Here is a 24,103-nt window from a genome sequence, read left to right as displayed (position 1 = left end):
CGGAGCTTTGACTGTAAGGGTCAATTTCAATTTCTGGTCTATACAGCAAAATAGCCAAAATGCACACAAATGACGACAATATTCCATCCGCCCGTTATTCCTTTGTGGTGAAAAAAAAAGAAAAGAGTAAAGACCCTAAAGGCTACCTATTGAACCACACCAACCATGTGTCCACGTCAGTGGTGTTAGTGCCACAATACCTTGATCTGTAACTACATTACATTCAACTCATGGATGTGAAACTTGACCTAACAGAATCCCTTCAGTAAGGCTTGTATAAACCCAAGGAGGGAAGACATTTAAGGGCTTGAAGAGGAAAAAAAAAAAACCTCAAATACATTTTATTGACATTAAGAAAGAACAGACATTTGTTGTAAAAGAGTTAGAACCTGAAGTGTATGATCAGAAAATACATGATATTAAAAGGGTAGCATCATAAGAAATTACAATACACCTTCAATCTATATTTTAACAATTTAGCTTTAACGAATCAATGAATAATGAAACAATTTGATTCAACAAAACAAAGATTGCTAATTCTGTCTCAAAGATTTGACATTACAATGAACCACTGGAAAAAAAAAGAAAACATACTGATAGAACTTCCCTTTACCAACTCCAATACCAATCCTATACAGTACACTTTTAGAAAATAAACAAACGCTAGTGCCTGGCACGAGTACAATACCTCCAATCTTCACCCATCAAAGGATGTTTGAAAGTAAAAGGCTCGTGACCAGCAGAGCTGAGTCAAAGGATGTGAGCTTTTCCATGGTAGGAATGTTAAGCTATACAGTAAGTAGTAGGTGCAAAGGCAACACTGTGAATGCATGAAAGTAATAATCACATTCCTTAACATTCATCTGCAATTCTGATACATTACAAAATAGATATGTAATTTTTTTTTTTAATCTGTAAAAGTATTTACATCCCTTCACACACCTGCTCAAGCACTTTTCAAAAGTTAAAAGTCAGGGATCCTTTGCTTTGTTTTGGTACTACAAGCTGGGCATTAAGGATGATACATTATGCTGTCGTGGGGTGGTAATTTTGGTAAGGCAGTCAGTGCAATAAAGTCGAGCAATGTAAATGAGAGGTTGGCTCACTCTCTACTGTGTGGAAACCAAATCCGCCAAAACAAAAACTCGTTGGGAAAAAAAGTTAATATAAACACATAAACCAGGAAGCTGAAATGAATGACAAAAACTTGTTAAAGAAGAAGAAAATGAGGAAACACAAAGTAATAAATAAACTTCCATCTTATTAGATCACAATTGTCCACAGTAAGGTCAAAACTACCAACATATTTATCCCAAAGGTGTTTTCTAAGTAGCTAAATGTTACGGCCCTTCGCTTTCTTATTACTGCTAATGTCGGCTAATACTAAAATTTTATACATTACATTTTTCTATATTGATCCTGCATTTGGAAGATTTGTCTCTCCATGCAAGTGACATCAATAACCATTAACAATTGTACCTTATAAAAATTTGATGAGTTACATGTTAAATCTGAGGCTAACATTTCCCCCAAAAAACACTCTGCAGTGAAACTTAATGATCCTGACACAAAAGAATCGAAAGTTACACGAGTTTCTGAATCTCGCCATATATTTCTTTACATGAAATGTAAATAATAAAAAATGAGAATAAATATCCAAACTATTTGATGATACCTCTGGAAAAGGTCTTCACATGTACAGAACCCTGTTGGCTTGTTTTGGTTCTGGTTACCAACTAAGACAATTTCTCAATAGTCACTTCACAGTAACCCATCCTGCTCAAAGCAAGATGGTAGGAGAGAGAAGGAAAACGGGCAAAACTTGACGCCAGTTCCACTGTAGAATTTATTCTGAAACTCCACCCTGTGGATAAAAAGATAAGAAACCAAAATTATAAACACGAAAACAGATACTTCAGAACATATTGATCCCGACTATCACACGCAGTACTTTAGTGCTTTGTCTTACCAGTGTAGCCGAAGGGCATGAAGGAACGCAGAGAGACCCTCCATTACCAGGAGGATGGACACAGTGAGGACAGCAAACAGGCCAAACAATGGCACCAGGACTACAACCCCAAGTTTTGTGTCCATTCGTAGTCCTATTCGCATGACCATGGCCCACAGCACCTCTGACAGCTCTGTGATGGCAAATAATAAAATCTACTTCAGCATCCATTTAGAGAAATACAAAATTCTGGCAAATCACAGGTCTGCCATTGATCAAGAAAAAGGTTCATCATGGACATTGATGTCATGGTCATGGGTGGTGATTGGAACCTGGACACCAATGAGTGTTCCAACAGGTCAATAATCCCAAGCAAACAGCAAAACTTGTTTTGGAATTGATAAAACAGCCTAACATAAAGCTGCTGGAATGATCTTCCCAAAGCCCCGACCTCAACACTATAGAAAATTTGTGGACTATGCTTAAAAGCCAGCTCTGTCCAGGAAACGGACCCGTTTAAATGAATTCCACCAGTTCTTCCAAGAAGTGTCAAATATTCTGCCAGAATTTTGTTGACGGCTACAAAAAGCCTCTGACTGAGTCACAGCTTCCTTAAGGACATTTAACCAAACATTAGTGGCGACGTAGGTATATATTTAAGCCTCTATTCTTGTTGATACAACAACAACGAGGATACAACAATGGAATTGTCCATGTTTTATAAATACAAGTACGAGTCTTTACTTCGAGTCCTTAAAAATGTATCCTGTACAATTATGGAACCTTGAAAAAGATTAGAGTTCAAAGAAATCATTAACAGCCAAAAATGACGATGCCTTTCATGCCCATGAAGACTGCATGTAAGCTTCTGACAACAAATGAAACAAGGCAGCTAATATTCTGCTGAATGTACTGCTAGTGAGTGGCCATCTCATAGCCTGCATATTTAATCATTTTCTCTGCATGTTAGAAAGGACAAATGTGGACAATGTAAAAACAGGTTATGTGAGAAATACTGGAACTGGAATAGAGGCCACAACTTGACACTTGACTAACCTAGTAAAGTCTGAAAAATTAAGTAACAATTAAGTAGTAACAATTAAGAGCAAGGTCCATTGTAACACTGTGAAGAAGCACTTTGTTTTAGAACACATAATAATTATTAATGATCTTGTACTTACGGGCATGTGCCAAGCTTAGAGCCCAGAGCCTTAGGTAAGAGGCTGTGTTGGAGATGCAACCCAGGCAATACTCTATGGTGTGAATGGACTGATGAAGTATCTCCTCTGCAAAGTCAAACTATTGTATAAAAAAGATAAATGAATGTAGCAACTGGTAAAAATGTTTGCTTATGAGCAAATACGAGATGAAAAGCTGTTTGCAACGCTGACCTCCTCTGAATGGTGATCTCCACTAGTAGACAGATCACTGTGACTGCTGCCCTCCTCCATGTCATGAGCCCTCATCAGGCAGAGATCTTCATCACTGCTGCGTCGCACACGCTCATATCCCTAAAATTGAACGGACAAACTAAGCGTGGTTGAAAATTTACACCAAGGAAAAATATTTGGTGATGTTTTTCACATCTTTTAATGCAGCCATGAATCTCAAAACCTTACCCTGTACATTACCAAACGATGACTTCCATTTTTTAGCCAATAAAGGTAGATGGGTTTCCCCAGGAGTAAAACAGGCACCGAGAGAACAGCAATGATCACCAGAAATATTTGCAGACCATTCTGGAAGAGCCAAAATAAATAAATAATTTAAATAATGAAGGTATGGGACTTCTGTGGGATATTTTAAATAACATTAGGCTGAATGTGTTCATTAAGCACATAAACACACAGCTGAAAGAGTGGAGCTGCTTACCTGTCCTGGGTAAAGGGGCTTCAATGAACTATCATCCTGCATGATGAACATGTTTATGAAGTGGATGAGAATGCTCGGAGCGTGTTTGGAGTCCTCAGGCGAGAAGGCGAGCCACTTGTAAAATATCATGAACACCAGGTATCCAAACAGACTCAGCATAAACACAAGCTCAGGGATGAACACCAAGTACAGGTTGTACTTCTTCCTGAAGTATCTGGTTTTTTGACAAACAAAAAGAAGGCAGACTATTAAAAACTATATCATGTTACTTAAGGAGCTGACATCATGCTTTTTTGTGCAGCTCAATGTCTACATAGGACAGAGGTAATACTGGCTCTTTAAGGGCTTTCACAGGGTAATGAAAACAGTAAACTAGTACTTACACATGATTGTAGGTGCTGAGGATTACCCCAAAGCTCATGTGTATGACCCCGAATATCACTGACATCTTCATCTTGTAGGAGTTAAGAAATGTAAGGCGGTTCGTTGCCAAGTTCCAAATCTTTACAAAGGAAAAGTGACATGTTATTACTGGTGACTTCAGGGATTAACTGGAGTAAACAGAATAAGTAGCTCTGCTTATTACTGTGATACATTACCAACATGAGGATTATTAGACTATTACTGTTACGTGTCTAATAAGGTTACTTTTACCTAAGTGATTCAATAACAGCAACCCTGACACCATAAATTTTGCTTTATTGAAGAATGTGTGGCTGATAATGGTTTAAGGTTCAAGGTTCTTTATTTGTCACACGCATAGTTATACAAGTATAACACACAGTGAAATGTAGCCTGACACGCTCCTCAACATGTGCAAAAATTGGGGGGGGGGGGGGGGGGGGGGGGGGGGGTAGAGGAAGAACATTATATAGAGAGAGAGAGAGAGTACATACATTGGGTGAATGTGCATTAATATGAATAGACATCTGACTATTTTACAGAATAGACAATATAAACATATTTAAAATTAAAGGAATTTGGAATGTACATTGTGCCTGGGTTATCAAGCAAACTGACTGCTTTTAATGAGTTTAATCAGTTATGAATTGATCCAGTTTACTGTATCAACAACATCCTGGTGACTGATTTTCATTAACCTTTTTAAATAACAGGATTTAAATTTCACACGTCAATAAAAAGATTCAAGTGCAAAATATCAAAAATTAAGATTAATCACGTTATAAACCACCAAACCATAAAAAGTAATGATAAAATCTATTATTCCAATCAGGCATAACATTATGACCAACTGCCTAACACTGTGTTGCTCTCACTGTTCCTTTCTTGGACCACTTTTGATAGATACTGTCCACAGCAGACCGGAGAAGCCCCACAGGAGCTGCACTTTTGGAGATGCTCTGACCCAGTCATCTCATATCCTCATGCTTACCCATTTTTCTGCTTCTAACACATTTACTTTGATGGCAAAATGTTCACTTGCACCCTAATGTATCCCACTAACATAACAGGTCCAACGATAAAGAGATAATCACTGTTATGCACTCTACCTGTGAGTGTTCGTAATGTTATGCCTGATCAGTATATATATATGACACATGATATCATATTTTTAAGCTAGCTCTTAAAACTGTCTACTCACCGGGTCAATTCCCAGAGGGTACGGCCCTTTAAAAACACCTGGTTTAGTTGGATCCAAAGTTATCTGGCAATTCTGACAGAGGATACTATTGCTGTAGGGCAAAAATGAAACCCGAAGTAGTGTATGTTATTGTGAAACTGATTTTACAAAATTCATCTTATATTCATCTTATCTTTAAAGACACAGTTGTAAACCTCCTGTTATATGAAGTTCTTCTTATTAACAGGTACTTACTTCAACCCATTTTCTTTAAACATGGCAATCACACTCCATCCAGAACCAAAGATGTTGAGAGATTTTGAGAAACAGTCATTGTATATCAGCCCAGTGTAGATAGAGAACAGTCCCATCATCAGAATGATATAACGTCCCTCAAAGAATGTGTTCAAGATCTGCACGTGCACATTAAAATCACTTAATTATACTTCTGAGAGACTGCTTTTACCCATGCAACACAAATAAAATTTAGAAAGGGCATTTTCAAAAAACTTTGGAGTACTCGCCTCATTCCTGGTGTTTTTAAGTTTGCGGTGGTTTTCATACAAAACCATCCAGAAAGCAAACAGAGCCATGAGAACGCCATGACCAAGGTCACCAAACATCACAGCGAACAAGAATGGGAAAGTTATAATTGTGAATGGAGCTAAAAATAAGCAGAAGGGGGGAAAAGCACAGTGAATTATCATTTAAACCTTTTTAAAAATAAATACAATAGTACAAGGGTTGACAACAAAGGCAGCACATTGTTGCTTGTATTAATATAACTGTAATGTAATAACTTGATAGTAAAGTAATGTCACTGCAGCTACAAACTGTTTTGAAGGCCTTGTTTATACTGAAACATCTGTAAAAGCTGTGTTTCAACATAAGAAGTCACATCATATATACACATAAATACGTATAATTTTGTGACTCTTCCACCAATTTTTACACATATAAATGTTAACATTGAAACAAAAGGGTATGTTTCACTCATAAAGGATAATCATTTCTGCAATAAAATATAATAGTTAGCAACTTTGACTTGCAAGAATTTTAGTGCAATTTTAAACATATTAGTCTAATAGGAGCCTAAAATAATTAACCTATATTAATTATGCTATAATTATGAGCATGTTACCCTATTATTATCATCACCATACTACCATTTTTAATCTAGATAAAGTACAGATATTTATTATAATGACTATAGTATTACAAATACATTATTATACTATTATTAAATGGTTTTTGGATCATTGGAACCTTTATAATAAAGAGATTTTAAAAAATCCAAATAGTAATAATTATAAAAAAAAATAAAGTAACAGAAAAATAGCTACTAAAACTACTAACACTAAGTTAAGATAAATCATGCTATATTTAAAATATCATAAAAAGCTAATCTGATGGTTGCCTGGGCTAACCCTAAAGGTGCATTGTTACAGGGAGCAATTTGCTTATCACGCACAGAACATTTCAGGCTGTGGTTGCCTAGGTAATAGTGTAATGCAGGGGTAGGCAACCTTTCTGATGACGAGTGCCATCTAAAAATTTCCTCAGAAGTCAATGTGTCAAATGATTGCATTAGCAATAAATTTAATAACACTCTACATTAACAGTTACACACTATGTAGAACAACTTTGTAGATATATGGCATGTTTGTTAATACACATGTTAATCTGATCTCTGGTCTCCCACTCACAGACACAGGTCTTCGAGTGTCCAGCATTCAGACGGCTACCCGAGGACAGTCATGTGAGAGAAAATCTGCTCACACAGATATCCAGATATCGCAAACACGGGGAGAACATGCAAACTCCACACAGAAAGCCTGATGTTGGAATTGAACTCAGGACCTTATTGCTGTGCGGCAGCAGTGCTAACCACCGTGCCACCGTGCTGGTCTCACACAGATATGTAGAACCAAATACTGTCAATAAGGCCTCTGCAATGTTCTGAACACAGTTAAACTTGTCAGGTAGTGATGTCCAGCAGGTGAAAATGCAAGCTCCATGAACACGCACAGCTGTGGATTCCAGCTGCGTTTGTAGTTCTGCAAACTTTGACCACCACAGAGTCGAGGTTTTCATTTCAATCAGCTGCATTTGGCATTAACTCAGCCAGTTAATGCGAGACAAATCCGGCTGCTCATTAAAGAATTCTGGTTTGATCAGAAAATAAAAAATTGGTTCATACACCTGAAAGTCCCAAAAACGCATTGTGAATTCTGTCTCGAGTCTACGGATGTATCCGTGTATTTCCATGGTGCTGATGCTGCACTGAGCGGAAAGCTCTTGAAGCTCCTGAAGCTGTCGGAATGTGGAAAGCTAACAACGTCCCTCTCATTTTTAGCTAATTACAAGTTGAATCTGGTAGTTGGGGTTGTTAGCTAAGATACCGTCATTAAGAAGCGGCACAACTAATGTTTCTATGCGAGCTAATTTGCGATGTGCACCGCCATTTATTTTTTAATGCACCTCAGATTAATTCACTGCGTGTCGTGTCCAGGGCTGGACTGGGACAAAAAAATTGGCCCAGGCATTTTGACTAGAGACCGGCCCACCAGGTATTAAAGCCATAAAGCCTTTGATTGAAAACAAACGCTGTTGTGACAGTGATGTACAGTCTTGTTGGTATATGTATGATTTCTATTCATTTTACGTCAGATTGGTTGTCAGCTTCAGATAATTATTTAATAACAGCGAGACATTTTAAATGAGAATAAAAAAAAGTATTTCTTTGTGCCCCCCTTTCCCTGTTAATGCCCTACCTGCCCCCTGGTAAAACTTTGCTAGACCCGCCCCTGCACAGTTACCAGCTGTCAACTACTTAGAAAAGGATCCTGGTGTTATTTGTCTCTCAGTGCATCATTGATCAGTTTCATGATTGAAGTAGAAACGGGAGAGGGAGGGGGGTGAGAGAAGAAGAGGCAGCTGTGCAGCAAAGACAGAATAACTCCAGCTTTGTGTCTTTTTTCATTCTAGCTGAAGTACGGGACAAACTGTGCTCCTTTTCAGCTCAATACAAAACGCGTAATATTTTCTCTGAATATGAGACGATTCCGTCTTTTTACGCGACGGTTGGCAACTCTAATAACTAACCTTATGAATAAAATAAAGTTCACTATCAGTAACATCATAGCACCCACCCAGCTGTATAGAAACTCCGTCATGCTAGCTAATACGCAGTACGAGTTATTGTAACTGACTGTAAAAAGTCAGCACAACGAAAATAAACTCCACCTAAACTTGGTTTCTATCTGACCCAGATAGACTGCAGGTCATAACTTCTTACCTGAAGTTCAGTTCGCCTGACACTTGGACCGGCGGCTGCCTCGGGTCCCTCCTCCTCCTGCCTCCCCTTTCCCTCATCCACCTGCTGGCCTCCACCACTTGCTAATGTTACTGAACCTGGGGAAGCTCCGCCATATCCGCCACCAAACAACTGACTTATTTTTACACAACAGCCAGCATTGGGCCAATCCACCACCTTTCATTGTTTACACCACCGTTACAAAAAAAATTTAAATAAAATCATCGGCCCATAAAAACAAAAAATCACCATCGGCCCACCGGGCAAATGGTCGTGCCATCAGTTAACCCGCACGCGTGCCCAAGGTTGCCGACACCTGGTGTAATGTATAAATCACTGGTATCCTGTGCTCTCACTGATAGGCATGTCAGTTGAGAGAGAGTGTATCTCAGGACCCGCCCCCCTTAGCTTAATGCGTGCTGATGTAGCCGTCAGCACTTACTTTCAATACAGAATCGTTCAAACATTCAGAATTATAAAGTGCTGGTTTTGATACATTAATTGGGCCCATAGTGTGTGTGTGTGTGTGTGTGTGTGTGTGTGTGTGTGTGTGTGTGTGTGTGTGTGTGTGCGTTAGACAGACAGACAGGTAAAAATCTCACTTACCAGGGTTTACTTCCCTGTAGCTGCCCACTCCATAGGCGTCTACAATGTTCTGAAATCCAGAGGTAAACTTGTTGGTCCTTATCAGGGTGGGAGGAGTGTCAGTTGTGGGGATACGATTAACAAAGGAAGGAACTGTCGCTCCACTTTTCCTCTGAAACATCAATGGGAAGTTACACATGTAACATGTAAGTAGGTTACAAGAAGCTTTTCTCCACAACTGTACATATAAGAAATATATACAGAACTCTAAATAATTTTTAAAAAGCCGTACAGACAGTATAATGTACCGTTTTTAGATCTATAAAGTGCACCAGCTCTAAATAACTTATATTTTATATGTATTTTTAAATCTATACATAAACATGTATTAACAATAACACATCTTTGTAGTTCTTTTTCACAAATACACACTTTTACACTTCTCAACCTGCAAAATGAATCAATAGTGAGCCCTCAGTACCCAAGCAACGCAAAATGTGTTTTTCTTTAAATAAAGTGGGGCAAAGACTGATGCCTCACACAGCATTTGCTTTTATCATAATAAAACCAAGCCCTTTAAACAACAGCTAAGGTTAAATAAACAGAAAAGCCTCCAGTCAGGCTGAAGTTCCTCACCGATCCGTCTTCTAGCGCTCTCCGCAGTGCAGGAATGTCACTGACAGGACACCACACCTCTGCGATCAAACACTTATTGGTCACATCAAAACTACACAGGTTCAGAACATAGTAGATGGCCTTCATCTTCTTGACCTGGACGACCCAGGTGTAGACAGATTCTGAAGCCTTGATCAGGACCTGTCTCAGGTAGTCTTCTGTCCTATGAAGCACCTGGATACAGTAACAGGTAAACACGACTGTTAGTGTGATGTATAGCTTCAGAATATTAAGAATTTCTTTTTAAAAGAGAGATTAAAAGTTAAAAAACATTTTCTTTTATTTTAAGATGATGTATGTGACATTTAAAAAGAACAACATGTTAAAATTTAGACCTTTGTGAGTGTTTGTGTGTGAATATAAGAGGAAAAAGCTATAAAATAGGCAAAAGACAAAGCAGTGGGGAGATAAAGAGAGAGTGGCATGTATAAAGGAGAAAAAAAAATCAACTTCCAGCTGAGACCTCATGTTGATCATGTGCTACAGCGGCTGAGTGGAATTCCATCTTTCAGTCACAGTGGGTTAATGCTACCAAAGGATTCACAGCGCAATGCTCTTGTTAGGAGCTGAGCTGTTTGTGCAGTTTTGCTCACTGGCTAACAAGAACAACAGCCAGGTTAATCATTCAGAAAACAGATCAACCATTTCATTTTGTTCTTTGACCGTGAAAAGAAGTTCAAAGCAGAAATCGTGTGTATAACATAAAGAAAGAGTATTCTCGTGTCACACATAATAACTTTTTCTGTCCTTAACTAAACACTTGTATGATCAGATAATTAAGCAAACAACAGACATACAGTTTTCAGGTCCTGAATGCGAGTTCTTAGTCCTTCCACAACATCGTCCCTCTCCTCATTGTTACTGGGATAGGGGTACAGGTGACAGTGGTAGCTGTGGAGAGAAAAAAGTATGCCATTATTTATAGCTTACTACTACTGGGCATAGAGTCTAAAACAGATGCCAGCCTTTTAACGAGTCCTGTGTAATATTTACCAGTCACAGATCTTTTTCACTTTCTGACCAATTTGGTCTCCCCAGTAGGAAATCAGGAACACCACACTTTTGGTAGGCTCACCCTGCAGAAAAAGGAAGTGTAAAAAAATAAAGGAGACACCACTGACACAAAAAATACAAGTTTAATATGAGAAGGATTTCAGGTTTTACTTATATATGTAACTTTCATAAAAATCTAAGGAAAACAAAAAGCTGATTTATATGCATTTGTACAATCAGCTGTTGTTTACCAAAAAATTGAGAGGAAACACAGCTGATGACCTGAAAGCTCTTTGACCTTGAAAACCCCAATTTCTGAAAAAGCACGACTCTCTCTCTCTTTTTGTGGAGTTTAGTGATGAGCGTTAGCACGCCTTTCCGATCTTCCATCAGTAAAAATCCATCTGACATTCCATTAGTGAGGTCATGCCTCTGGTCAAGCAGAGGAAATTCCCAAGTGGATTAGTGGTATCTCTCACTATGAACAGACAACATCACAGCACTCACTGTTTATATCAACAACTAGTAAAGAATACTTAAGAGCTTCAAAAGAGTCATCTACTATTTTGTCCCATAACAAATCTGGGATTTATGCTTTGGGTGGTCCCGAGTCTGGATAAACTGGAAAGGTTGTGTCAGGAAGTCAGGACATCTTACATAAAATCTTTGCCAAACCACACATGCAGGTCACCAAGAGGAGCAAATCCATGATTCACAACTCTCTACGATACTCTCCCACCTCCATCCTCTGATCTCCAGCAAAACAAGACGGACTTGTTCTCAGTAATATTTAACAACATCAATACCATGTATACACACAGCAAGGGAGGGGGGAGACAGAAAAAGAGACGGGAGTTGATTTCCCATTTCTACCATGAAATGAAAGTAATGTGCATAGCGGGAGAGTTACTTAGGTATATAAGCATGTTTTCTCATTATTACATGTGGACAAAGATGTTAAAATCAATTTGTACTAAAATTTTTAGTGTGCTATTAAAGCTAACTTACAGTTAATTTGATTTTAATCAAATAAACCCAGTTCATTAACTTGTTGTACAAAGTCAAATATCCTTAATCAAGCCTAGTTAGGAAATAAGATACAGGCAAAATTTTAAAAGGAAGCTTCTTTTGTTTCTTTCTGTCCCATGTTTTTACGTCACACCGTAAAACATAACAAAATATAACACAAGTAAATCTGAATCCAAATCATGTTTAACCAACCGTGTTAGGATCTTCCAGATACTCTTCGACTTCAGCATAGCTAAGGATGGTGTAGCCTTTACATACTCTCCAAAGCATTCGCTCAAACGCCTCGATCTTCACCCTCTGAATAAGGCCAGAAATGAAACTGCAAAAGACAAATGAGCAGCTGTCAGACCTCATCCTCTATCAAGATCAATTTAATTAATTAAATATAAATAAAAATGTAATGTATCGATATAAAGCGAATGACACCAAGTACATCCTGACTGCACTAGCACTGTAAGTTTAGCCACCTTTTCTTTGAGCTCTCATTGTCACTACACATTCAACTAAATCTGTGCCCCACCACACTATCTCTCTGTTTTTACAAAGTCTAAATATATTTCTGCTTCATTAATCAGTTCTTTCAAAAAGCCACAGCTGCCTCACAGTTTCAGAGCATTTTGTGAATAGCTTGTTTGTTTGTGGGTGTTCTAAGTATAAAGTGCATCTGTGAGTAAGAAGAGCAGCGGCAGACAGAAAAGGAAACAGAAAACTATTTAGAAAGAAAATAAATGTGCATCTGTCCTCATTCATGTGTAGCATTCACTTTGTATAACATAAATAAAATGCTGACTGCTTAGGCTGACAGAATTTTATCCCTCACCCCAGTTTGGCTCCTAGCCTCTGCATGCTGCTGTAGTCCATCAATGTGTCTTTTTCCAGGAAGGGAAACTCCTCATACTGTACTTGCAAGGGCTCCCGCTATAAGTGAAGACAAGACGCAGGAGGGTAAAGAAGGCAACTGAAATGAAATCAGCCAGCACACTAATTTCCGAGCCATGAAAGAAAAACAATGTGGCATCGTAGTGAGAATGTGGGTTTTTCAAGAGGTGAGCCAACGCAAACACTAACCTCAGCATTTCTTTGGACAAAGTTGCGTGTGATACGCAGCATATGTGTGTACTCTGTCAACTCCAGCAGATTCCTCTGCAGCTTCTCCTTATTCCTGGTGACTTCACCTAATTCCACCTCTAGCCTCTGTAGCTGTTCCTGAGAAACAATAGGAACGTGTAATAATTAGCAATACATGACAGCAATAATAATACTAAAAATGATGATTATGATAAAAAATAATAATAAGATAGTAACTAACCATTATAGTCATGACATGCTTGGGTAAAGGAGCTGCTGGGTTCACATCTGTTTCTGGCAGTGAAATATCTGCTTTCTTGATTTCCCTCAGAAGGTATCCTGTTATAAACAACAAGTGATTTTTAACTTTATGAAACTATCATAACCGCTTCCAAACACCGTGACCAGCCTTTGAAAAACACTGAAATTGAAGACAAGTCTGACAGTGTGCTACTCTCTTCCTAATTTAATAATCCAGGGTTTGGTTAACCGAGTTAAGCATTCAACTAAATCTACATCCCATGACTCGATTTACCTTCAGTGAGGAGATCTTCTTCCCACCATAAGGAGCCAAGAACTATTAAAATGTCAAAGACTAACATATGCTTACCGAGGATCCTCTCCATTTCTTCACATTTTTTGATCTCATTGACATATTTTCTCTGGAATGCGTTAACAGTGGGATTGAGCTGAAACAGGTGAAAAGTACATGTTCGTTAGCACCTTCCCATGCAGGACTCTGAACATATGTCATGAATAAACTTAAAAAATTGTGCAATAAGTCTATGTATGATCCCATTTATGGTAGCATTATGACATATGACGGTGACTTCCGCGTTCACTTTATGTACTAAGCAAACGTTACTGCATTATTTGATGACTGTAGAGAACTTTTAGAGCACTGTCAAAAAATTCAGCTACAACTTTTTAAGTGATGAATTACTGTTTCCAGCAGATTCAAAGCGGTCTGTTTTCGTACTTACATCTCTGAACTCTACAAGCCCCAGTTCTCCAAGTTCACTGATGCAGTCGTACGCGGACCCAGACTGTAGAAACAGCTGGGCCAAACACATCTCTTCACCCCGGAGCAGAGAAGCCATCGTGACAGTTCAATCTGATATTCCCCTCTTCCGCACGTTCGGCTAATGTTAGCAAGCTAAACGGTGCTGTTTCTCCAGACTTTATGTTAGCAATGTTCAGTCGAGTAGTCCGTAGCCCTTGTCATGATGTGGCTCAGGTGATAAAACTAGACTTCCCTTACATAACTCCTGATTTACATAGCAATCGTTACAGCACACTTTTGCTGTTAGCTAGCTAACTGGCTAGCCAAGTGCCGTGTTGTTGACTCTTGGATGGGGAAAAATGTTTCAGTAAAGTTGAATGTGAAGCTAAGAAATTATAGGTGTTACGACCGCTAAAATCCTAGTACGTGGCGAAAAGTCTTCTTAGACTTTACGAAGTTTTAGCCTACGTCCGTAACACTCACGTCACTGCACTTCACACTGTTGAATGCGATCAACTTCCACGGCACCCAGTGTACCTTTGACCAATGACGGCAGCCTCCTGGAGTCTGCGCACAACACAGTCAACATAACACTAAGCCCTGAACGCTGACTGAAGGTTCATGACCTGAAACAAAAACTTCGAGGTTTTAGATATTTTTCATTGGATTCTTTACATACAGTGTAATGACAAAGTATTTTCCACCTCCTTACTATTTTTGCATAATTTTCACACTTACATGTTTCAGATCATCAAATTTTAATATTGATAAATAAAGACAAATTAAGTAAATAGAAAATGCAGTTTTTAAATAATGCTTTTATTTATTAAGTGAAAAAATCCCAACCCAATCCAAACCTCGCCAGATGTGAAAAAGTAATTGTCCTAACTTGTTAAATTGTGAATTAACTGTGATTAACCACAATATTTTGAAAGCTAGATTCAGTGGCAAAAAGCCATAGTCGTGCCTGATTACTGCCACACCCGCAGAATCTGTTATCACTTAAAAAGACCAACTGTCTGACAAAGTGAAGTACACTAAAAGACCTCAAAAAGCAACACATCATGCCACGTTCTAAAGAAACAGCTGAGAAACAAAGTCCTTGACATCTATCAGTCTACAAAGTGTTACAAGGCCATTTGTAAGACTTTGGGACTTAAGTGAGTGAGAGCCATTATCCCTAAATGGAGAAAACATGGAACAGTGGTGAACTTTTCCAGCAGTGGCTGGCCTGCCAAAATTACTCCAAGATCGTGCTGATGACACACTCACGAGATCACAAAAGACCCCAGACCAACATCTAAAGGACTGCAGGTCTCACTTGCCTCAGTTAAGGTCAGGATTCATGATTAAAGTAAGAAAGAGAATGGGTAAACATGGTACGCATGGGAGAGTTTGAGAAGAAAAACACTGCTGACCAAAAAAGAACACAAAGGCTTGTCTCACATTTGCCAAAAAAACATGGTGATGATCCCCAAGACTTTTGAGAAAAGTTTTCTCAAAAACTTTTTGGAAGGATTGAGTGCTGTTGCATCTGGTTTAAAAGTAACACAGAATTTCAAAAAAGAGCAACAGTCCAACAGTCCAACATGGTGGTGGCAGTGTGATGTCTCAGGCTGCTTTGCTGCTTAAAGACGTGTTCAAATTGCTGTAATTGATGGAACCATGAACTCTGAATGTCCAGCCATCAGTTACTATGCTGAAGCTCAAGAGCACTCAGATTATGCAGCAGGACAATGATCTGAAAAAAAAAAGATCTGCCAAGCGTGGCACAGCCAGTTATTAGATTTAAGGGCATATTTAGAACTGGGCTAGGTATGTTTGGATAGCTTTTTTCTATGAATGAACTAGAGTTTGTATTTACTTGAGAAAAAGAACGTTTTTTACTTTCTTTGTCTAAAGTTGAATTTTATTTGATGGTCTGAAACACATGTGACAAATGAGTAAAAAAAAAATAATCAGGAAGGCAGCAAATCCTTTTTCACAGCACTGTACCCCAAATTTTGACTTGTGGATGGCTTTCTTTTCAGTGGCAGAAGCAAGCTTCTACAGGAGGTAAAATAGGTCGCATAAATCTGATTTCACAGACAGAATAAATCTATATTTTATCATTTAGGTTCTTCTAAAACCATTTTGGAGTCATGGTTATGACGCTGTTGAAGTGAGCTGCAAATATTAGGAAGTTTATTATGTATTGTTGAAAAAACAGAGAAACTGAGACAATGAGACCCTCCTTAAAAATTACATTTGAATCAGCACTTCCCCAAAATGGCTATTGAACTGCATTATTCATACAATAATTTTTAGCAATCTTAGCACATACATTGGTAACTGGCTGTCACTGAGTATGTACAAGCCATATCATCAAAAACAAATGAAAAGAATAACATAGTAATTTAACAGCCCAAACTAAAGCCTAATTGCCCCAAATCCTTTGTTTGAGTTCATTTGTGTAATTTCCCTGTTTCCATTTTGTTGTGCTGTTAGTGTATTCAGAGCAGTAAAGAAGACGCCAGAGGTTCATTTATACTATGTTCCATTTTCACTGTGTATCTAGTGGACATTTGAAGATAGTACACAGAATAGTTTGTGTAAAAATAAATAAAATGTAGATTCAATAAGTGTGATGACTAAAAGAGTGTAAAAAAAAAGAACAATTACTCTAAAAATAAAATAGTGCAAAATGGAAAGGAAACACATATTAACAAAAGAGGAAGTGATGTGGCTGCGTAGACACACCTCATCACAAAGTGCACACTGCAGCAATAAACAGCAACAAAACGCTGACTTATGCACACCTGTGGCTGCAATAAATATCGGCCTGTAGGCGGCATTCAGTAATGATTTGATGATTATCTCTTACAGCATGAAATACCACATTAATAAATACTGTCAGCACATTGTCTCACAAATAAATACTTTTTTTTTTTTTTTACTTTTTTCATTAATATTCCTGCTTCTTAATTTAAATTGAACTGGTGATTTATTTCTGTATCACTCTGTGACATCAACTTTGAGGTAATTTAAATTACTTTTACTATAAAATATAGTAAATAACTTTAAACCCAGGTCTATAATCCTAAGGAACAGTAACTGTGTTACAGCTGTTGCCTGTCTGTGTGACGCTGAAATAATATTTTGCTTCTGGGTGATGACCCTGAGCCATGTGAGAACAATTGAAATCTGAAAAAACAACAACCAAGAATCAAGTCCCATGCACTGAGAAAGTAATAGAAAAATATTTTTATTGCAAAAAGGTTCACAAATACAACAGTTTATACTCCTACAACAATCATAGGAATAAACATGTAAGTTACTATGTTATTAAGGAAAAGGTGTCATTATCCTCAGTGACACTTTAAACCATCATCACTGAGTTTTAGTGAGCAGAGTTGTTCCACGCCTGTCTGATTTGTCTCCACGGGGTGCCAAGAACTGAGGCAACGATAAAGAAGAAAACCAAGATCATGCCCTTAGCCAGTGACTGAGAAAATGGCTCGCCTGTGAAGGATAAAGGGAAAGTAGGTCACTGACTGTAGTCTCAGTAATCTAAACTTTTAGAAATGTTTCTAGGGGGAAAAAGTGAAACACATGAGGTTTTTTTTATTATCCACCTCAGGATCAGTTTTATTCACTAATGCATTTAAAGATACATTTAACCAGAATCCTATTAATCTAGAACTGATTTTGGTACAATTACACTGAATATTATATTGTAATTTGGAGTAGAGCCTATGTTGCTCTTGTTTAACCTTTTAGGTCTAACAATGGATAAAATTATTTTAAAACCACAAATAGAATACAGAGGAATTATTCTTGGGTAAAGACTCTTCTTAATTGACTAAATAATGTCCAAAAGGAAAGAGTAAAAACACTGCACATTTTCTAGAATTTAACAAATTCTCACCTGTGTAATACTTGGTGATGGGAAAGGCGAGTTCAGGCCAACACACATCATTCCTGTTACAGTCATATTCTGTAAAGTTTATGTAAAACCTAAGGGAAAAATTAATTAACAAAGCAACACTTTGTTAGAAACAAAGTACAGAGGAAGTTATTAACCGGCCTTTAATCTGTATCTGGTATAAAAACTGTTTCTGCTGGATTAAGCACCTGGTTTTTGGTGGTCTGGTGTTGATAGGAATGTCAATAAATGTGACAGAGGAGGTGATGGAGAACAACTGAGGCTCCTCTGGGTCCACACATGAAGAGATAGCACCTCCACCACAGTCCAGCGCCCAGTTAGATGGGCTATTGCTAAAACAGAACAGAATTCTTTATATGAAGTGACTCATTATGTGCAATAATCAATACCCCCTTCTGAATAACAGCTATACTTTGCTTTGTAACCTGTAGGCATCTAATACATACCTGACTTGCAAAGCACGAATTTCCCTCTGAGGTACACCCTCTACCACGCTGGTGATAACACTCCAAATATGGATATGCAGGTGGGCCGGAATATCGTAACATGTACTTGTGCTGTTTTCCATTGCTGTGCTTGAGTTCAGTGTCACAACTGGAATTTATATGGTGTGAAAAACATTTAGAACCATAAAAAATACTATGGCAGAACTAGAATGGCAAAAAGGAGTTTAATATAATTAAAAAGTAGACAATTTTTTTTTTTTTTTTTTTTTAAAAAAGGAAATTCTTTCTTTGCACTGTGTACTTACAGCTTATGTTTATCCAATCTGCCATAGTTAGAAAATCTGGGTTTCCACTCTTTGCCACATATGTGGCTGCAATCAAATCTGCCTGTAGGTTAGTAACAGTCTCTCTAAAGAGGAAAGAAACTATATTAAAAAACACATATATCTACATATATACATTAGAGTAGTAATCATGCAAAGCCACTGACCTCAGAAGGCTACACTGAGTTAGATTTTGCCGGCTGACAGGCAGCAAACACCCTGATGTTGAATTCTCTCCAAACAGAACCGGTTTCATCCCAGCAGTGGAACAGAGTCCATCACTCACTGGAAGCCAGATCAAAAAATGGAGATGACTGGTTATCTTCAATGTACAGTAAGTCAAATTGTTTGGACTGAAATGTACAGTCAAGTAAAAAATAATTTTATAACATTAATAACATTTTCACAGGACTCTGTGAAATCCCGTGGAAAACTAAGTGCCCCCTTAATAGTTCCATAGTAATGAAGAGGGTAAGTAGCACCCAGAAGCTCCTAATCAAAGACTTTTTATTAACTGCAACGCACCATTCAAAGTCCAGACCTCACCCTGATTGAAATGCTGTGACAGGACCTAAAGAGAGCTGTGTATAAACAAAGCCCAGAAGGCTTGACTAAAATTCTTTCACAATGATGTGAAAGACTGATCAAGTCATAAAGAAAATGATCACTTCAAGTTTTTGGTACTAAAAATGGCTCTGCATGCTCCTGAATCATGAGATAGTTTTTCACATAAATGCACAGAGTCCTGTGAAAACCTTCTTTTTTATATGGCAGTATGTAGGTTACATGCAGTCATCTACTAATCAGCAATCTTTATGGGTTTTACCTGGTTTCCAAACATTAACTGATGTCCTTTTTATTAAGTCTGTGTTGTTGTCCAAAGCTTCCACAATTCCAGCAACAACAGGCCTTCCCACCTGGTAACCTGTCATTAAAAATGTGTACACATGTTATTCCCAGGTACTGTAAATACTTTATTTTATACAAAACCTCCTCTTGGTCCTACCTGGGTTGCCTGAGTTTGGCTCGCCAGAAAATTCTCCATTTAGAAATGTGGCAGAATACTTTGTGGTTAATGTTGCTGTTAAGACAAGAGAGTACCAAAAATGAGTTTAAACTACAGGAAAATAAAACAATATTAGTCAGAACCATTAGTCAAGCTAAACAACAGCCAAGCGTTATAGCACTTACCAAGACTATTTAAAATGATAGTCCCAATAGTCCTTGTCAGCGTGATGCCTGTGATGCCATTTTCTCTCCAGTAAAACTTGTAATCCAGCGCTAACGTCAAATTTTCACAAACCAGCATCTCATCTTTTGAAAAAATGCCCAAACATGCCAACATTAAGGTCGATTAAACATTTGAGTTATGTTAGTAATGCAGTAATTGTATGTGGATACCTGAGGGGGCAACTGCATCTATTATGGAAATAAATGGACTCGTATCAGCAGCCACTTCATCAATTACATCCACCACGACATCACCTGAAATACAGGAATAGACAAAACCATTTTTAAACAGCTCGACATTCAGATAGCTTTAAAACACTTCAAAGCTTTTCTATAATTTATTATATTTAAAAACTACCTCCTTGTCCATTCTTCACTTTAATGCTTAGATTTCCTGACAGTGTCTGTAGAGGATATCCAGTTGGACAGGAGAGCAGCAGAGTTGTACACTCATAGTTGAAATTTTTCAGAAATGCTACAGGAGCATTGTTTACACAAAGTCCAAGGACCTTCTGTTGAACAGAACAGTTGTTACATTAAGTGTTAGCTGTCAATGCTTTGGAATACTTACATATAAAACATTCCTATAATAAAAGGCATTAAATACACTGGTCCCTCGCTGGCGGTTCACCTTTTGCAGCCTTGCTGTTTCTTGGATTTTTTTGAGGTGCAATTTTGCGTGCTTTTTTTGTCTTTTTACAGCGCATTGTGTTCTGTGTCCCGATTAGCTGACCATTGTCAATCAATCTCATGCCGTTACTCCTGTACAGTACGGAATACGTTCAGCTTGTCAAATTTACATAAATCTTTGATCGCTAGCAGTGTGACTCTGAAGTGCTGTACTGTATGTTTGTAAGTTTTCTCCCCAACAAACAACAATGTCGACGAAATGTCATCACCTGCGGGTCCCTTTGGTTTCATTCTATTATACCGCACTTATTTTTCTACAAGGTTTGAACTTTGAGAGTGTTTAAACAAGACAGACAAGTGTAAAAATGTTCATGCCCGTCTGAGAAAAGTGTATAAAGAGTGTAGTGAGGGGTTTTACAGCCTTAAAACATCTATAATAATTGTAAAAAATAAAGTTGGCTACTTCGTGGATTTTACTTATTGTGGGTTATTTTTAGAAGGTAACTCCCGCGATAAACGAGGGGCCACTGTACACGCTAACACTAACCTGAGGAACAGTGAAGTATTGGCCATTTAATGTGAAAATTGGATTTCCTTGAATATAAACATCAACTGGGACTGGAGCTGGCAAAACTGGACTTTGGAATGATGGACCAGGCTTAGGTGCACTAGACAGGTGAAAAGACAAATGATGATAACATGACACATGAAATTCCTTGATAAGTTGCAAGACTGAAATATATTTAAACCTTTCTCACATTGTGTCTCCCTTGTAAAAGTGACCAAGGTAAGGGTTGTTTTCAGGGGGAGAGTTGACACATAAAAATGGAAACCAATCTGGGGAATTTTCTGTGGACTGCACAGAACACTGATAATCTGGAGCAGGAGAGACCTGCCCACCGAAGGGTCCTGGCAGACAATGGGATGAGAACAGCTTCAAATCTTCATTGGAACAATCCTGTTGAGGGGGAAGTCACAAATTAATCATTTGATGATCAATACAGAAGAAAATATTTGTCTGACATCCACACCTGTCTTTTAAAAAATATTACCGTGTCACAACAGCAGAGTATGTCACACGCTCCGGATGTCAGGTCACAAGGACAAGGGCCCAGAGGCTGGTACACTTGGTTTGGAATAACTGTTTTATTATCTGAAATGGAGATTTAAATTTTTGTTGTTTGAATTTTTTTTTTTAAATGAAAGCACATTACAGTGAGACACAAGATTCATTTGAATTACCAGATCCAGGATTAGCAGGAACCAACAGGGCATGTATCTTAGCCTGGATCAGCAGTGATGCCCGGGGTGTACCGTCCACACAGGCAGACACCTGAAGGGCTTCCAGGATGCACAATGCTCTTTGACAGCAGTCTGTGTTTGTATCATTGTTGCCACATAAATGCAGACTTTGATTCAGTCTTAGATGAACTCGAACTGCAGTCTGGGACACCAAATGAGACAAACAAGACCATGAAGAAAATGCATGTCCAAGGATCAACTTTATGAAATTAAATTTTTGTTGTAATTAACTCAGGTGCTTGTGTCTCACTTCATCATTATTGCATCTGTTCACTGTTCATCTGTTTTTAGCTGGCTGCTAACTGTCCACACCAGATAAAGATTGGAGTTGAGTAGTCTAACAAATTACCTTCAACCTCTTTTTCCTTAATCACTATGGAAAGCTTCATGTGGTCAAGGAAAAGAGTGAAGATGAGCGTATAATGACTCAGGAAAATAGACTTCTATCTAGAATTTGGACTAGGGTGTAACCCCAATGTATCTTTACCTTATTTTGTCAGGCAGGTCATATAAACAAGAACCACCAGTGAATGCAAATGCAATATCACTTCACTGGTTTAAATTTTAAAGAAAGAAAAAAAAACGTATAATTTATATAATACATTTCTTCTCTTCTTATTTTTCTGATCGAGAGTGATTTGGTGAAAATCCTTTTATTCTCCTCGTTTATAGATTTCTAGGTCTTCCATTCATCACATATCACAGCAGACCAGAATTAAAAATGAATAAATAAAGATCCTAAAAATTCAACAACAGGCATTACTGATGTAAATTGAACTACAGCAAACTTAAAAGCACTTTGAAATTGTAAATATAATTTATAATCTTCATTTATTCTGGGATGGTTCATCCCTAGGAATTATTGAATGAATAATTATAGGCTGACTTGAAAGAGCCACCACATCATCCACTCCTCACTTTATATGTACATTTTTAACTCAGATCAATTTATTAATTAATATTTGAAATAAACTTCATGCTTCCAACAACTCTGGTGTGTATTTTCTCCATTTTATGCCACAAAAAGGACAGGACGAGTCTCTTACCTTTCCCAGCTGCTCCCTTGTGAGGACCCAATTTGTTTCTTCTGCTACACATGATGGAGAACCAATGTTTCCTGTTAAAAGGAAACCATCAACAACAACCAAATGCGTCCAAAATTAACACTACTACTGCTAAATTCTTCTCATTTTTTTCGAGTTTCTAAGCTGGGAATTTTTAAAATGCAGTTAACTAATTAACCTAAAGACATGTACTCGTGTCTAAACTACTACAACAATATCACCACCAGACCATGCTGGGGGGGGGGGGGGGGGGGGGGACCAAAGAGGATATGTGTCTTGGAGCTTTTACCTGTTGTGTTGGATGGAGAAACTGTCCTCAGGCTAAGAGAGATATCCGAGGTGTTTCCCAGCAAAACTGCAGTGACCACTGGTCCCGTTGTAATCACAAAGGAAGGCTGGAAAACTTTCAAAACAGTTATGTCACATATTAACTACAAAAATTCACTAAAAAATTAGCAACTGCTCGTTTCTCAGGTAGGTTTTGCGAAGGTACCGTCAGCTATTTTAAAGCAAATTAAATATAAGGTCTTACCGACAATGTTTTGAGTGTAAGCCAAGCAAGCAAAGAGTAAAACATGTGTAAAGAACGAAGAATATAATAATACGACCACATTAGCCATTTGGTTCGCCTCAGGAAGTCGACATATTTGTAAACTGTTCGTGATGTCCTAGCAACGTACTTAACCAATCACAGCCCACGATGAGACCGGAGAGGATCTCGCTTAACGGAAACAGTTAAATAAAGAAGAGCGACATCATCTGGTCAGGAGTGGTTTATACTTACAGGCTCAGAACCTCACTGGCCTCTGGTGAAGAAAAGCATCGCAAAATATTACATTATATTGATTGATTGATTGATTGATTGATTGATTGATTGATTGATTTTATTTTTCTCCCACGATTCTGTGGATACAAAGTACCAGAATAATGAGAACTAAAAACTCCGTCAGTAACATCACAAAATCAACTAGAAACACTTAAAATATTAACAATATATAGATCAACATTTGAGGACAGTATATATAATATTTAGCAAAAGGGTCAGTAATTAAAGACGTGTCAAAACAAAACTACACATAAAATCCAATAATAAAAATTTGTCACTATTTTTT

At 37.9% G+C, this 24,103-nt stretch overlaps 2 protein-coding genes across 2 annotated transcripts; both read right to left on the bottom strand.

Moving 5' to 3' along the window:
• Positions 1-309: 309 nt before the first annotated feature.
• On the bottom strand, positions 310-14,607 carry atp6v0a2b (ATPase H+ transporting V0 subunit a2b). The gene is made up of 20 exons (XM_006784270.3): positions 14,052-14,607; positions 13,679-13,757; positions 13,310-13,407; positions 13,069-13,206; positions 12,821-12,918; positions 12,193-12,319; positions 10,972-11,054; positions 10,776-10,869; positions 9,940-10,152; positions 9,325-9,475; positions 5,927-6,066; positions 5,658-5,815; positions 5,424-5,514; positions 4,204-4,322; positions 3,821-4,034; positions 3,568-3,687; positions 3,340-3,459; positions 3,130-3,247; positions 1,970-2,141; positions 310-1,864 (listed from the first exon to the last, which is right to left on the bottom strand). Exons 1-20 carry the CDS (start codon positions 14,166-14,168, stop codon positions 1,762-1,764), a joined length of 2,553 nt encoding a protein of 850 aa, XP_006784333.1. The 5' UTR covers positions 14,169-14,607; the 3' UTR covers positions 310-1,761.
• Positions 14,608-17,297: 2,690 nt separating this feature from the next.
• Positions 17,298-23,679, bottom strand: tctn2 (tectonic family member 2). The gene is made up of 18 exons (XM_006784269.2): positions 23,524-23,679; positions 23,281-23,394; positions 22,974-23,044; positions 21,868-22,069; positions 21,678-21,778; positions 21,384-21,583; positions 21,173-21,293; positions 20,354-20,507; positions 20,167-20,250; positions 19,957-20,079; positions 19,772-19,846; positions 19,592-19,690; positions 18,933-19,050; positions 18,748-18,851; positions 18,443-18,590; positions 18,185-18,328; positions 17,979-18,067; positions 17,298-17,572 (listed from the first exon to the last, which is right to left on the bottom strand). Exons 1-18 carry the CDS (start codon positions 23,609-23,611, stop codon positions 17,451-17,453), a joined length of 2,157 nt encoding a protein of 718 aa, XP_006784332.2. The 5' UTR covers positions 23,612-23,679; the 3' UTR covers positions 17,298-17,450.
• Between the last annotated feature and the right edge of the window lie 424 nt (positions 23,680-24,103).

Source organism: Neolamprologus brichardi, chromosome 12 (genome assembly GCF_056152115.1).
Source record: "Neolamprologus brichardi isolate AB-2024 chromosome 12, ASM5615211v1, whole genome shotgun sequence".
In the NCBI taxonomy this organism is placed as follows: Eukaryota; Metazoa; Chordata; class Actinopteri; order Cichliformes; family Cichlidae; genus Neolamprologus; species Neolamprologus brichardi.
This window is presented reverse-complemented; position numbering and strand designations above follow the sequence as displayed.

Excerpts from the sequence above, each read along its gene's own strand:
- atp6v0a2b (XM_006784270.3), bottom strand. The coding sequence starts at position 14,168 with ATGGCTTCTCTGCTCCGGGGTGAAGAGATGTGTTTGGCCCAGCTGTTT. Across the intron at positions 12,320-12,820 it reads AGGCTAGGAGCCAAACTGGG|TTTCATTTCTGGCCTTATTC; the intron begins GTGAGGGATAAA and ends TGTCTTTTGCAG. Across the intron at positions 4,323-5,423 it reads ACCCTCTGGGAATTGACCCG|ATTTGGAACTTGGCAACGAA; the intron begins GTGAGTAGACAG and ends TCCTTTGTAAAG.
- tctn2 (XM_006784269.2), bottom strand. The coding sequence starts at position 23,611 with ATGGCTAATGTGGTCGTATTATTATATTCTTCGTTCTTTACACATGTT. Across the intron at positions 23,395-23,523 it reads TTACACTCAAAACATTGTCG|TTTTCCAGCCTTCCTTTGTG; the intron begins GTAAGACCTTAT and ends CTGTTTTGAAAG. Across the intron at positions 18,852-18,932 it reads ACTCAGTGTAGCCTTCTGAG|AGAGACTGTTACTAACCTAC; the intron begins GTCAGTGGCTTT and ends TTTCCTCTTTAG.